The sequence below is a fragment of the Passer montanus genome, unplaced genomic scaffold, assembly GCF_014805655.1.
Source record: "Passer montanus isolate IOZ18808 unplaced genomic scaffold, ASM1480565v1 scaffold37, whole genome shotgun sequence".
Taxonomy (NCBI): Eukaryota; Metazoa; Chordata; class Aves; order Passeriformes; family Passeridae; genus Passer; species Passer montanus.
In genome coordinates, this window is record NW_024368485.1 from 5,206,920 (window position 1) to 5,223,144 (window position 16,225).

Genomic DNA, 16,225 nt, shown 5'->3' on the forward strand with positions numbered 1-16,225 from the left:
TTGGAATTAGGTTCTGTGCTGAGATTGCTGGTGCAGTAATTTTACAAAATGCTCATCTTTCCTGCTTTAAATGTGCCCAGCTCAGGAGGGACAGGCAGGTGTTACTGTACCACAGCCCTTTAATGGGCTCTGGAGGCAAGAGGGTGGTTTCAGTCCCCAGGACATATTTAATCTTGTAACATCTTTTACTGCATTTAATAGCCTGTCCTACATCTTAATCACTCAGTGTAGAGAAATTAATCCAAACCCTCCTTTTGTCCTGATAATTTTAAATCTCCACTGAGTTTGCCCAGGTTGGCCTGTCTTCCTCTGGCAGTTCCCCAGCTTCTGCCCATGCTTGCTCATGGGAATGCTCCCCATTGCTCCTCACAGAGCTGGGTAATTGTGCACATCTTGCTGCTTTTCCCCTTGGATGCTTACTGCTTTTGTAACTTTTCCTGCTGTGTTCACAGGAGGCTTTGGATGCTGTGTGCACACCACAGTTCATGCAGGATGCTCCTATTGCAGGGAATGAAGCATCAGCAGGATCAGAAATGAGGCAAGGAGCTGGAAACAGAGCCTGAGAGTGGCCCTGCTGCCCCTCCTGCTTTCCTGGCACTGCCTGCTGCCCAAACATCTCTTGGAGCCCTGCATCTCCATCCAAATTTACCCCACGTACACCCAGAACAGGGACTGTTGGCTTCACTCTCGTGGGGAGGAGGAAGAGTTGTGGGCTGGCTGTTCCCCCACATATTCATGTGGCTATTGATCTTTGTTGTGAGTTTTGGCATCTCTTTTGTAGTTGTAACAAGAAAATGCTCAGTGGTTCAATGGTTTCAGTAATGAGAGAGCTTCTATTTCTGTACTCTCAGGAACATTGTTTGAATTTGGGATTGAGTCCCTCAGTTACCCGTAAAAGAGGAGGTTACAGGTTGGATAACTGCCTCCTAACAAGGCACTAGATGAACATAAAAATGATTGAGAGGTTTGGTCTGATTCAGAATTCCTGGAGATGTAGTTTTCAGGTTTGGCCTAAGCTGCAGTTTGCCAGGAAAGCCAGTGTATTATTAACTTGAGATTGCTGTACCAGTAGTGAAATTCTCACCTAAATTTTCTAAACTATGTCTCTTCAACATCTGATGATTGGAGCTTGTGAAATACAATTTTATGAGCTAAGAAAAGTGGCTATGAGTGTCTGTAGAGAGTTGTGGGGATTCTGAATGACCTTTAGTGCATGTATTTGGTGTCTCAGTCAGTTTGACCCTCTGGTTTTTGCACAAATCTTGCTGTTGCTGGGAAGCTTTGTATTTTCATTTATAGCATTTTTTTTAGTTTGTCCTGTGAATGTTCATTTTACAGAGGCACAGCAGAACTGGGAGAAGCTGGAGGTGGCTCTGTGGATACAGTGGGTTCTCAGTGGCCACAGGTTTGCAGGGGACCTTTTCAGCAAGGGCCTTTTCAGCAAAGACCCAGGGCCTTTTCAGCAAGGGACGCTTAAAAGATGCAATTCCATGTGACCAGGAGGCACCGGTGTGAGATGGAGATTCCTGTGTGAAATCAGCTGGAAAAGGCACGCCTGAGAAGAGCCTGGCTTGGGCAAGGGAGGAGATGAGGGCACTGGGTTGGAGAGATGATGGGTGCTTCATCTCCCTTCCTTCCCTAAGCAAAGCTGCTCTCAGCCAGTGCCTTTTCCAGCCTTCCATTGGATTCCATGCAGGAGCCTGCTGAACATCCACCCCCCTTCCCTTCTGCTGTGTTTCCAGGCCAGGGGCTGTGCCTGCTCTTGGGGACATCCTGATGAGCCCAGGAGAGTGTGGTGGCACAGGACAAACCTGAGTGCTTGAGTAAATGGAACCAATAAGGATTTTACCCACCATAAACCACAGCCAGTCAATACCAAAACAAGCTGAAAGCCAGTGGGAAAGGCTTCAGCAACAGCATAATGGGTTTGATTTTCTCTGCTTCCATCAATACTGTGCCAAATGCATTTAGCACAGGCTGAAGGGGAGCTAACAGAGTATCAAACAGGCCAGCAAGGAAAGCCCTGCTGTTGTCACCTCTAGCACCAAAAAACCCCCAACAAAGCAAGGTTAATGTTTCAGCAGCCCATTAGTGTGACAGTGCTGTCCAGCTGTTAGCGAGAGCGTTGCCTCAGCTGACATCTGAAATCATTTTTGGGTGCTTCTATAGTTGAATCCTTTATTCTCCATGCAAGGTTTTAAAACCTTTTTTTAAGCTTCTTTTTTTTTCCAGGTGAGTTCAACTGTAAATTTTGTTGCACCTAAAGCTGAATGTGCAACAAAATCTCCAGCCTAAATCAGTAATGTTCTTAAGTAGAAGCCAACATTACATTTCTAGCAAGTTGTGTCACAGAGAGTATTTGGGTGACCTGGGGCATTCCTTGGTGACCTGGGGAAGAAGGAAAGCCTTGGGAGAGCTTCAGCACAGGGCTGTGTGTGCACAGTCAGCCCAGACCTGCTCACTAAACTGCCTGATCCACAGTGGCACCTAAATCCAGGCAAATGCAAACACCTTGGAGTCTGAGTCAGACCCCATCACTGAATTGGTAAAGACATGGCAAGGGCTGCCTTAAGATAAGGAGAGTATGCTTTTTTTTTTCTAATAAATAGTTAATCTGTGATTAAAAGCTGCTACACCTGAGAAAACACACTGTTTTTGTGTGAAATCTGAATAAAATTCTCTGATTGCAGAGATAAGGTAATTAGCACCTGCCTGTGTGTAATGTGTGCTGAAAAGGGGAAACATGGCACATGGTGCCTGAGAAGTGTCAGCGCTGCCACTGCATCCTGGATATTTGAACCAGCATGTGCCAGCTTTCCCTTTGCTAGGATTCAGTTTTGACACACTTGGTGAACTAGCTCAGCTTAGTTAATGATATTTTTAATTACTGGGAGAAGTCAAGAATTGCTGGATCCATAATCACGAGGAATCTGAGCTTGGGGCCAGAGAATTTCAGACAACAGCAAGAACTGAGAAATGCAAACCCTGCCTTAGTGCCACGGTGCTCACTGTCCCAAAACTTCCTGAGAATATGTGCCTTTGTTGTAAAAAGCTCCTAAACATTCTGGTGAGCTTAATCAAATCCTGCCTTGGGCAGATGTCTTTCTTTCTACATGGTAGCACTAATCCCAGCGTCGCTGCGTCGCGTTGCGGGGGAATTCGGCTGTGCTCGAACGAGGAGTTCTCCAGCACTTCTTCAGTGAGGGATGTTATGTAAGATGTGCAGCCCTGATAGCAAATCATAGGAGACAGGGCTAAAATGACCTTGGGAGGTCTTCTGATCCTGCCCTGGGGAGGTGGACACTGCCAGCGCTGAGTGCAAGGGGTGTGAATTGCTGAGAGTGTAAATGCAACAGTGCCATTTTATTTTTTTATATCTGAGCAAGGTAGCTGAAAGGGGATGGATTGCAGTGATAGCATGTCTCAGTCATGAATATTAATATTGAGGCAATTAAATCTGATGACTAGGAATTCTAGGACAGGGAGATGGTTTGCATGTCATTGAATCTGCTCCCCAGTTAGCAGAGAAACCCTTTCCTAAATGTGTGGAGCTGCCAGGCAGTTACAGGAGGGTTTAGAGTACCCCTTGCACAACCTTAGTTTTCATTTCCCATTTATTGAAAGATTATTTAGTTGTCACTGCAGTATGCTGGGTGTGCATTTGAATGACCAAAATCTGATTTGATGTGCAATTATTAAATTCCTGCCAGCACAGTGCAGGAATCTCAAAGGTACTTCCCAACCTAGTTAATTCTGTGATTCTGGAAGAGCAGCATAACAAATGGAGTTTGTTAAGTTGGATGTACCTCAACCAAACCCTTGCTGCCACACATCAAAATATCCCTACACCCAACATGCTGAATCCTTTGCCCAGGTGAACTGTTGGCATTTTCCCTCATTCATACCCTCAATATTTGAAAATGTTCCTTGGGATGTGGCTCCCAATGATTCTGGAGAGCTCCTTTAGGAACATGAATATCAAAGCAGGAAGTGCTGCTGGTAACAGTGAATTTTGCATTATCACCAAATCATGTTTTTCCATTTTCTGGCCATGAGGATGCGAGGACTGCCTCAGAGCAGCCTTCTGTCCAGCTCTTGGGTCTCCCATTCTGTCTTACCCTCAAATATTCCTCTGTTGGATAAAATCCCTTCCACCTGCCAAACTGAGCTTGTTACTCCAGCTCCTATGAACAAGCAGAAAAGTAGGTTGAACCTCTGGGTTTTTGCCTTCTGTGGGGTTCTCATCCCTTTTCCAGGGATCTAATAAGTGTGTAGAGGATCTCAGACTTTAAGATGTTCTCCAGTGCAGTCCCACAGCTGCCTGTGAGTTGTAAGCCTCCAAAAAACAACAAAACAAAACAAACCCAGAAAGAAAAAGGAAAAGATCAGAATTTAACATGACATCCTCACCCATTCTAAAACAGCAGAGAATAATCTGGCTTAAAGAATATTATGAATTCCTTGCTAGACTGAGACCAGGCAGTCATATAAAAATGGATAAATCCAATGCACAAATATGCCTTTGGCAGCAATGGAAGTGTCTGATAAAGTCTGACATAACCCCAAAATATCTCCTTGCTTCAGGAGTGTGGATGTCAAAAGAAAAAGAGATCAGCTACGTAAATATTGATGTTCTCTTACAACATGTTAGAGTGACAGATGTGGAGAGAGGGTGAATTGTCACTGAATTTCCCTAAGAGCAAGATATTTCTGTGTCTCTAATAGCTCAGAAAATGGTTTTATTTCAGCCCTGGAATGAAGCACTGCACCTTGATCATGTTCTCAGTGATGTTAAGAGCACAGGGAGCTCAAGGAGGGAAGCTCGTTTGGTGGTAACTCATTCCTGAGAATGAGATTTTTTCCTAATTGTTACACCCTTAGCAATGCCTCACAGGGGGAGATGGGAGGAGTGGAAATCTTGTAACCAAGGGCCCCCCAGGGGTCGAATGTGGCAGTAATGACATGAGCCAGTGACTCTCCTGTTTGCACAGCTTGTTCCAGAGCAGAAGAGATGGATCATACAGGACTTCTCATAAACACTTTTAGTGCAACTTTTGTTTGGTTGGGTGTTTTTTAAGTTTGTGGGCAGTGTTTCACTTTATGTGTTTTCAGTTTCTCCATCTGCTATGTCCTTGACTGACTTTTCTGCTCATTTTTCCTCTAAGCTCATAACATCCCAGCATAAATATATTAACAGATCCTGAAATATATATGTGTCTAGTCTATGTGTCAAGAAGACTCACATACATTAGGATTTGCTTGCTCAAGCCTTTGGTAGATGACCTAATTTTCCCTTTTAATCAGATTACAAGAGAGATTTAAGTAACTGTTTCACACTTTAGAAGGGTTAAGAGACACAGAGATTCCAGACCAAACCCTCAGCTGGCATTGGGAAGTTGAGAACTGAGGCAGAGTTGTGTGACTTGAAGCAGCAGGGATCTCTGCTCTGGACTCTCGACAGATGAGTGAAGGAATAAAAGTAATAAGAGGCAGATTTTGCCAAGAGTTGTGTGTTATCTGAGGAGATAAGGAATGCTCAGCCAGGAAATCACAGAGGCTTGGAGCAGAAGAGAATCCAGAGGAGAGCTCACATGGGGGGAACTGCTGGGCACAGCTGGGACATGAAGTCCAAACCCACACTGACACAGCAGTGAACTTCTAACCAAGGAATTTAGGGCTGGCCAGTGCCAGAGGGAGCTCCTGGTCCAGCCCCTCTGACATAACGAGTGCTCAGGAGCCATCTCACATGGAAAACAGCAGAGGGAAGGGTTGGGATGTGCTGGGGGCTGCTGCCTGTGCTGGCTGTGACGTGAGGGAGCTCCTGCAGCTCTTCCCAGCAGTGCCTGTGCTGGGAAGGAGCTGATTTGGTGGGAGGGTCCCTGTCGTTGGGAGTTAATTGAATGAGCTGTTCATCTCCTAAGTGCTCATCTGAGCCGGGCTCAGCAGCTCTCCAGAGATGCACCCATCACTAACTATGAAAATCCTCACGCAGCAGAGCCTGCAGAACCTCAGATTACCTCTTCCTCTTTTATTGCACAAGGCTATTTTTAATCCAGTGCCTGGCTGGGCATTAATCATCTTTGACAAATTACTATTTGTTGTCTTCATGTTGTGTAAATTCCCATGCATATTTTAGCCTATTGCAGTTTTGTAAGAGCAGTAAGTAACACCTGATTTCCCTTATTTTATGGGCAGGCTGCAGTAGTGTTGAGCTATCAGAGGAAATTCATGCCCAAATTCATCTGTCAATTTAACCCAGTGAACAGCTGTGCTGTCAATGCAGCTTTGAAGGGCTGTATCAGCCATCAGCAGTGCCCCGATACCCACGGATTCCATACCATCAATCACCAATTTTGCTAATTACATGGCAGTGTGAGTACAAATGTGTGATGGGAATTGACATCTCAGAGGAAGCTGAGTGGATCACTGAGTCAGGAATGAGTACATGCAGAATTCCACCTACACACAGAGAGGTGCAAGAGTCGCAGCAGTTTTTCTGCACCTTTTTTCTTACACTTGAGTGCTACATTCCTGGACATGTCTCTTAGATCCAGGACTTTAAGAGCAGCACTTCTAAGTGACCCAAGAAATGTTTAATGGGTCACTTAGAAAAAGCTCATGGGTGCTTTTAGTGCCGGATCAAGGATGTCCTCTTCTTATGTCAAGTTCTTGGGAGTGGATTGGGAATGACTCCTGTCCTTCACAATGCACCAAAGATTGCCCTTGCAGAGGTCAGTGAGTGACTGGTGGGCAGAGCAAGCAGGGTTTGCTCTCTGTGCACTTCTGAGGCAGTGGGAGCCTGTCCCTGATGTGTGGGGGAGAGGAGGACATGCTGGGAGCTGCACTGTGCCCAGGCAGGTCCTGCTGTCCACCAGCTGGGGACCTGCAGGCCCTGGGGACACACGGCTGCTTCCCAGCCCAGCCCCGGCTGTGGCAGAGCTGGGGTGGAGCCCAGGAGCTGCTGTGCTGCCAGGGAGGCTGTGTGTGCCCAGAGCCCCGGGACTGTGTGCGGGCTCCCTCTGACCTCAGCTGCCTGCACAGCACCATCTGTCTCCCTGGGCTCCACAGCGCTGGGCTGGTGGGATAGTGCATCATCCATGTGGAGAGCTTCCAGGTGGGGATGGAAAACTCAAGCCTGTGCTGTCTTTCTGTGAGATTCCTTGGGGATGGGTTGGAAAACTCAAGCCTCTGTTGTCTTTCTGTGAGATTTCTTGGGGATGGGTTGGAAAACTCAAGCCGGTGCTGTCTTTCTGTGAGATTCTTTGGGGATGGGTTGGAAAACTCAAGCCTCTGTTGTCTTTCTGTGAGATTTTTTGGGGATGGGTTGGAAAAGTCAAGCCTCTGTTGTCTTTCTGTGAGATTCCTTGGGTCTGAGAAAGGACCACTTAAGGTGCAGAATGACAAGCAATAAGGAATAGATGAGTTGCAGGATCAGTGTTGTTTGCTCTGCCCTGGGAGAGCAGAGTGAGATGTTCCATGGATATGTGAGAGAGGCAGTCTGCTGCGAGTACAAGTGAGAATGCGGCGCAGGCTCTGGCACTGGTGAACACAAGCAGATCTCTGTGGATAATACGAGTTTTTTTCTGTTTGATTTTTTAGAATCAACCTTGTCCTATGTTAGGCAGCTGGAGGCCAGAGTAAGACAGCTGGAGGAGGAAAATCGCATGCTGCCCCAGGTGGGTGCCAGCCCCGCGGGAGTGCCCGGGCTGCAGGGGACCAGCAGCCCTTGTCCCTGCTGCCCTGGAACACTCAGACACCCAAGGGCTCTCACATCTGTTTGCTCATCGTGCTGTGTTTGACTAGGGGGTTCATTTAAGGCTGTGACAATGCTTTCATTAATGATTTTTTCCTTTGCAGGCTTTGATATCTTGTTAAGAAAAATTTCCTGGAAACTGCTACTTCTAATTAATTAATTAATGGTTTGGGAATCACAGTGAACTGACCCTTTGCATTCTGGTTTTATTCCAAGAGGTTCTTGTTAAAATGTCAACTACTTTTTATAGTTAAATAGTCACCAAATATTTTGCTCTGAAAGTACAAACATTATAATTAATAATTGGGTTATATTATTTCTAATACTTGGAGGACTATATTAGCTACATTAATGCAAGGCTGAAATTCAATTGAATAAATTAGCAAATACGGTGTTAAAGGTTTTCCTCACATGTTTCTAAGAATGAAAAAATTTTAAGTCTGGTACAAATGAATCAAAGACACTTGTAATCTTCATATATGCACATACTTATTAGAATGTGTTTCTATTATATTTCATGAAATAATTCTTAGAAAAATCCATCAGGTCTTCAAATGTTGTTGCCCACTGGAAAAGAAAAGAAGTTGGATTTTGTTTAAATTGAACACTGGTCCTTGGTCTGGTGAAGAAAAGTGCCTTTTGTTGGACTTAGTACTATTGTTTGACTGTAAAATCCAAGGTAACAGTGATGTATAAGAAGTAATATCCACTGGCTCAGATTTATTGCTTTTTTCCTGGGGCAGATTTTAGGTAAAGTGTGGTGGCTTTTCCCCTCACCTTTCATGTGACAGTTGGAAGGGCCTCTACAGCTCTTTGCTTGGTGGCTTTTCCCCTCACCTTTCATGTGACAGTTGGAAGGGCCTCTACAGCTCTTTGCTTGGTGACCTTGGGCACTTTGCTTCTCTCTACCCTAATTTTTGGATCTGGAAAAGAAGGACAGAAAGAAATGTCTGCTCATTAACATGTAAACAGTTTTTAGTAGGAAAGACAAAGGTTGATCCTCAGTGAAAATGAATATTATTTTCTTTTCAAGAATGGTTTTCTGGGCAAATGTCAACAAACCCACCCAAAAATACTGTGTGGTTTGTCTTGGGTCTGGAACAACACTGGGAGATAAATTGTGCAGAACATTCTTCATGGGCCAAATCTTTAGAAGTGTCCGTGTGTTTTATGTTTGATTTGTCTGGATTTGAGGTGCTGAGGCAGAACCCACAAAAAGCATTTCCAAATCTTACCAAAACCTGGAACACCCACCCTGTGTGCATTGGGTTCAGTGAAAATACCTTGGCTGGGGTGCCAAACCAGGGAATAGTCCCAGTAAAAACAGCCTGGCACCTAAGCCTGTAGCTGTTGCAAAAACCATTGAAACAAAATATGCTGAGGGTGGGGTTTTGAAGGGGAAGAGCGAGGAGAGCAAGCCTGGAAACTGCTTTTTGTTTTCAAAGAGCCAGGTCAGTTTGTCTTATGTGTGGTTTTATTGGCACAAGGATCTGTGGTAGAGTTCTGAAAAATTACCTCATATCTCTGGGTACTTCATTCTAAGACTTAATGAGTGGCAAGAGTTCACATTTCCTGGCATATTTTACTCTTCCTCCTGGTTGAAGTCATGGCTTTGGGGAGAGGCAGGAAGTGCAGACACCGAGCTTATTCTGACTTTGCTCTCATCACCTCAGTGTTGCATTTACCCGAGTTTGTTTTGGGGGTTTGTTATTCCTGTGGGTCCCACCTAGAACGTGCTCACCTCAGTGGTGATCAGGCCCTGTCACAAAGACAAGGATGCAGGGTGGAAATGCATAAACTCCTGGCACTGGTTTGATTCATTTAATGGGAGGAATGGGAGTTTGTTGGGCATGAAGCCAAGCCAAGTGCTTTTGACAAATAAACTGAAAATCTACAACAAGCTCTACAACTGATGAAGGTTTTTGGCACGGCCCTTACTCAGTTTCAGTGTCCTGCCTTAAAATTTCAGCACTGCCTCCATGAGAGATGCCTTTTGCTTTTTGGATAGTCCCTCTCTGATGGGGTGCTGGGGCACTGGGAGGGTTTGGGAATTGCAGAATTGCACTTAGGAGAGAGGTGAGAACTCACAGCCCTGAGTGTGACACCTCTGCTGTCTCTGCTGAAGAGCCCTGGCCTTGTCTCAGGCTTTTTTCTCTCCTCCTGCCACACTTTTCTTCTTTTTCCTCTCTGTTTTCAGTATCCTTTCTTCTCCCCCTTTTCTGCTTATGTGCCACTCACAGAAATGCACTGACACATTTGTCGACACCTCTCCAGACAAATCATTCTGTTCCTCTGTCACTTAGATGTGGTTCTTTTCCAATTTCTTTTGCTTTGCTTGTCTCCCTCCATATGTATTAGTTTTCTTTTCAAAACCCCACAGACCTCTAATGTAAAGGTTTTATTAATATTTAGTGGCAAGGGCATTTCCAAAGCAAATGGTTTTAATGCTGCCATCGCAGTTCAAATGGAACCTGAGTCTCAGCTCACTCTGCTGTACCAAAGGGCTGCTTTGTCAGGGGAATTGCAGTAGCACCACTGAGTCAATATTTTAGTTTGATCAGGTAATAGAAAAGGTATAAAAATGGGAATATTCACTTAAGCCTGTTAATGTCACTTGCTGTGCTGCACAGTTGTTGAGAAGGTGGTTCAGAGCATAGGAGGGGGTTTCAGAGTTACAAAGACTTGCAGGTTGCTGGTTTGGTGAGAGCTGCTCTTTTGCTGTTGTTGTTCTGTTTTCCTTCTCTCCAATAACAAGATATGATCCAGACCTTTCAGTTTCTGGCCACAAACAGGACTTTTGAGCATGAAAGCAGATACTTTCCAAGATTAATGGCAAGCAGCTGGGTCTTCTGTTGGGAATGCCAGACTGTGCTGGCTGTGACCAGGCCGAGGGGTGAGCAGCTTGCCCTGGTGCTCCTCAAACACTCCTGTGGGCAAGGCTGTGTGACAGCAGGGCCTGGGGGCTGCAGGGCTTGAGCAAGAACGCTTCTGGTTTGCTGGATGGAGTTCAGGCCAGAGCAGTTCCCCGTGGGGCTGAGGCAGGAGCAGCACACGGGCTCTGGCAGTGCCTTCTGCTGACTCAAAGCACACGTGGAGCTTCAGCACCACTGGGGACTGGGCTGTGCAGCTGACACTGAAAAGGAAAATGCAGCATCAGCAGTGCTCTAACCACCTACAGCGTGGTGACCCTGGCTGGAGGCCAGGTGCCCACCAAAGCTGCTCCAGCACTCCCTTCCTCAGCTGGTCAGGGGGAGAAAACACAGCAGCAGGCTCATGGGTTGAGATAAGGACAGGGACAGATCACTCCCCTGCTACTGCCATGGCCAGAACAGACTTGGCCTGGAGAAATTAGTTCAATTCATTACCACCCTAATCACAGCAGGATAATGAGAAATAGAGACTAAATCTTAAAACACTTTCCCCTCACCTCTCCCTTCTTCCCTGCCTTGGCTTTGCTCCTGATTTTCTCTATCTCCTCCCCATCAGCAGTGCAGGGTGGACAGGGCATTGTTTCCTCCTTAAATATGTACCTTGTGTGCACTGAGCTGCAGGCCTGAGAACTGGGAAGCCATCCCTAAAGCCTCCCCATTACTAAAACCCTAAGTCTTCCCCCACCACTCAAATCTTGTCACACCAGTCCACTACACCAGGACATAACACCTATGCTGCTGTAATAAGGATGCTCAGAGATAATTAATAAAACATGTAGGGATCAAAGATTGGATTTGGATCCAGCTGCAGCTCCCTGGGCTGTGACAGCCCCGTTATGTCAGTGAGTAGCTTCAAGCCTGGAAAGAGGAGTGTCCTGCCAGAGTTGCTGTGGTGCATGACTGCTCCCTGTGCCTTGTGCTGGGGAAGCCAGAGCAGGGTCTGGCATCCACACACCAATTAGCTGAAGATATCCCTGAGTTTATGTGGGGTGGAATTTCAGGGCTGATCAGCTCAGCTGAAATGCTCTGGGAATGTGGACATCTGTCATATAATGACAGTGAATGCATTTGCAAAAGACAAACTTGGCAAGTCACCCAATTTAAATTGCTTCAGTTCTTATTTGTTTCACGGGAGGAGGAGGAGACTTTTCCCCTTCCAGCTCTTTGTCCTTGTAATTCAGCTTTCCCTGTCAGTGAAGGGGAGGGAAAACATTGCCAGGGTGCTGCAGACAGAGTTCCAGTGGGGCTGGAGTTGGGATGCAGGGAATGAGCTCCTGGTTCCCAAGCACAGGGCCAGGAGGCAGTTCTGCTGCTGGGCTCAACTGGAGCCCTCCTGCTCCCTCCCACCTGGGCTCTGCTGCCTCTGTTTCCTCATTCTTGCCTTTCCAAGGCTTCTGGTCCTTTCCCATCTCTTTTTGCTGTATTTCTTTCACTTGCACTGTCCTTCAGGCCCTTTTTTGGGGGGTTTGCATCCTTGTTAGTCCATTCCAGTTCTGGCATGTTAAACTGAGAAATGGCAGGCATGACTCTGAGACACACATTAGTTTATTTCTAAGCTCTTCCAACATTTCCATTTCCTTCTTTCTTCCCCCTTCCATTAGATTATCACATTTTATTTCAACCCATTTCCAAATCTTTCAAAAACCTTTCACTGAGGTCTGTGTTTTTTATTTTTCCCTTTTCAAGATATTTTGTAATTATAAATCTAATTAGAAGATGGGAACTGTTTGGTTAGTGCTTTTTTCCTAAAAGCTGTGTCACTCACAGTGCCATAGTGTTTGTCTCCTGCCTTCCTTAGCATGTAGAATAGGGAATCCTTCAACCAAAACGTAATTAAAAGCCATGGAACAAACTGATGTTTCCTAATCATGTCATCAAATATTTGCTGAAAGAAAGTGAATCAAGAGCACCCACTCACTTCCTCCATGTGCTCCCATCACCAGTGTAAATTAACAGGCCTAAATTCATTAGTAAAGGGCTCCTCCAATTCCCAGTGCTGAGGTTCTGGGCAGAGCCTTTATCTCAGGTGTCCATTGTGCTTGACAAGACAAGAGCTCATGAGCTCCAAGTTACCAAAACACAAGTTCAAGAAAGACTTGGTGTACAGAGAGTTGCAGCTCTCAGAGGAGAGATATTGATTTTTTCCAGTTATAACTCTAAAAGTCTGGAATTACTTTGTTCTCAGGGTTTTCTAGTAGACTCTACAGAATCTTCTAGATTTTACATGTGTGGTCTCCAAGGTTTGGAACTGCCACAGCCCAGAACATTTTTCTCTTGCCTGTTCATTATCAAAAGAGGTTTCTGAAGGGCCTGCTGGAAAAAGCTGTTTCTGAGGGGATGAAGCTAGCAATGGTTTTGGCCACTCAAAAATCTGAGTGTGCCTCCAACCCACTGTGAGAGTGTGTGGATTTTGGCAGCAAGTTTCTGCTGAGGTCTTTGAGGACAGGTGAAAAACTGCAGTGTTTGAAGAATATGTATTTTAATTGACAGGAATGTTCCCTAAAAAAATGTCACTGTTTTCTTTAGTGTGTTATTAATCCAGCAGAGCAACATGCTGCAGTTATTACTTTCTGGTTTTCCTTTCTCCTGCCTGTTTGAAACAAGCTGACAAACACTGTCTGTGTTTGCTTGGAGCTGTACAGGGAAATTGAGGGCTGGAAAAATCAGGGAAAAAAGCTTTGAAAGTCAGGTAGTGATTGAACTGGTGTGGCAGCTAGCCAGCAGGAAGGATCTGCTTCCCAGTAAAGCACTTGCCTCTGGGATAAGAGGCTGCTGCACAGTGAGGTGGGGCTTGGATGGGGAGTGAACAGAGCAGTGCCCAGCAGGCAGGAAAATTCTGCTCTCTTGGAAGCTTTGATGAGGTGACTGTGAGTGTCCTTGGGGCAGCCATGGACTCCTTCTCCCTTCCTGCCTCTCCCTGTGTGCCAGGCACCTCTGGAGGGCTGGCACGTGGACTGAGCTGGGCACTGGGCTGGGCACTACAGTGGCTTTCATTCATGACTGTCCTTTTCAACAATATAGATTGGAAAAAATGAAGCTTTCTACTGACTTAAGTAGAAAAGCTCATGATTAATCTTCTCCATCACAAAATACCCTGTTTTACACAGGGGTCTTTATTCTGACCCTGACCAGGGTACAGTGCAGGGTTTGTGGGAAAATAGCCTGAGTAGTAACATTTTAGAGTTAGTGTGAGTGAAATGCTGAATTTCCATTCATCTGGGCTTTTTGTGAGGTGATATTACAGGGCTGAGTCAGATTTCCTGTTCTTTCTATTCACTAGAGCCCATTTTGGCATTAGATATTTTGTAGATTTACTTCTAACAGCAAATGGATCTGTGCATTCAGGGATCCTGATCCTTGTGGGAAGCCATAGACAGGATATAGTGTGGGTTTTACCTGCTCTCTGCAGTGGGATGACTGCACACAGATCCCTGTAGGCTCAGAAGGGCCATGTGCACACTGCTGTGCTTGGGCACAAGGGCTGCCCAGGGCCAGTAGGGAAGGCTGCTTGTATGGGATGAGCAAAAAAGTCAATTATTTCTCAGGTGCTGATGTTGTATAGTGCTGTTTGTTCACAATTACTCCAGATTTTTAAAGTTTATAGACCTTTCAGCACGACAGAGCTATGACTTCATCCCTGCTGTCTGATTTGGATCCACTTTCACAGTTTGCTCCTGGATAAGAAATGTGGAAAGACATGGAAAGATCTGTCACAGGGAATATGCTTCCAGTGGCTTGATGCAGGTGCTGCGTGGAGCTAGGGAGGAGGAGGAGGAAGGGAGCAGATTTCTCTGCCCATCCTCGAGGTCCTGCTCAGGATCCAGCTGTACTCAGTGACAGGGGCCTCAAGTCAAGCACACCAAGGGCAGGTTTTGTGGAAGGTGAAACATGTCCGTGCTCCCCCTGGGAAGCAGCAGCTGTGCCAGAGGCTCTGCAGACCTCAGTTCCTTGTCCCCCAAGGCCCCATGCTTTGGCAAAGTGCCTTTTCCTCCTGCTTTGCTTCCCTGCCTCAGGAACTCCTAACAGCAGTGCAGGAGTGCTCCAGCTCACAGGCTGGGCATCCCCATCACCCCTGGAAAAAGCTTCCTCCAAGGGAGGCAGAAGCTTTACTGCCTCAGTGGAGTCTCCTCACCTGACATGAGAAATCCCTGAGCTGGGGAAAGGCCTTCAGGGCTGCAAAATCTGCCTTACTTTTCAAAGAAAACTTATGTCTCTTATCAAGGACAGGGGAGGGAAGGAGAAGGATGTCCACAGGGGAAATACTGATTTTCAGTCTCCTACCAATGTGTGCTGGCTGCTTGAAGCATTGTGTTCACAAGTCTCTCGTTCTCATGAAAGGAGGCAAAAATGTGCTACATATGGCAGGGAAGAGGCTGTGGAGCACAGCTGCCTGGAGGAAGGCTTGGACTCTGAGAGCAGCACCACTTGCAGGAGGTTTGGATTTTAATGTGTTCAGGAGGCTTTACATGTGTAGTCTGTACTCATTTTCTCTGCATTTTAATGGCAATATTAGTATTTTCTATTCCAAACTGACAAAATCATTGCTGCCTCTGGAGTTAGTGAAGAAACAAAATACCTTTACTGGTAAAAGCTCCAAAGCTGACAGACTGAATTTATCCTAACCCAGACTTGTTACAATCTGCTTTATTACCCCTTTTCCTTCAACTTTCATTTCCTTTCTCAAAGCACAACAGTGCTGGCCAGTCACTAACAGATCTATAAATCCTTCCCAAAGCAAAGTAAGCCCTAAAACCCCTCCACAGCTCACAGCAAACTGCTCCAGGTCCCTGCTGGGAGGGTTGCAGGGTGCTGCCTGCTCAGCCCCAGTGTGTGCTGCTGCTGTCAGCCTGGCTGTGAGATCCATCAGTGCCCACTCTCCTGGCTTACCTGGATCCTGTGCTTGGCACGAGGACAGCTTTGTCTATGAAATGAGGTTTCAGATTCAGGCTTAATGTACCTTTTCTATGGCTTTGGCATGTGCAGCATTCTGGGGTTTGGTGGTTTTTTAACATATTTAATTTTTTAGTTTTTTTTTTTTTTTAAAGATGTGAGGTCCAGTCCAGATGACTGCGGGGGTCGAGTTGATGTGTTGTGGGGCTGGGAGGGTTCTCTCTGCCCCTTGGCACTGCTCTGAGCCTGCACCATTGCTTACAGTGGCCGTAGTGTATCCCAAGAGCATTAGGAACCTGCTTTACTGGGTTACTTTCCAATGAATTTTCAGGCAGACTGGATCTGTGAAGTTCAGCCTCGTGTCTTTGCTCCGTGCCCTTTTTCTCCCACACCCACCTTCATCTTTTCCTATTGTTTAGATTAGAGACCCCCCCAAAAGCTCTGCCCTGTGCTGTGTGCTTGCTCAGCAGGGCAAATGACTGCACAGGGGGCACTGATCCTCATCAGAGGCTCTTTCCACTGTCATTATTTTTCCTTCAGAAACGCATTTCCCACACATTCCAGCAGGAATTACTGCTACATTATTTCTTAATGTTTCCTATGGTGTTTGTTACTCTTTAAGGGAGGAAATTTCCATCCCTCCGTCTTTGAA

At 46.0% G+C, this 16,225-nt stretch overlaps 1 protein-coding gene across 3 annotated transcripts in view; it reads left to right on the forward strand.

Moving 5' to 3' along the window:
- CCDC85A (coiled-coil domain containing 85A) overlaps positions 1-16,225 on the forward strand; it is a 67,917-nt gene that overhangs the window by 43,212 nt on the left and 8,480 nt on the right. For 2 of the 3 annotated variants that reach the window (XM_039717090.1, XM_039717089.1), the window contains exon 3: positions 7,600-7,676. The exons of the other annotated variant lie outside the window; for it this stretch is intronic. In XM_039717090.1, coding sequence (XP_039573024.1) covers positions 7,600-7,676 — 77 coding nt within the window. The remainder of the gene's footprint in view (positions 1-7,599; positions 7,677-16,225) is intronic. 3 annotated transcript variants of the gene reach the window in all.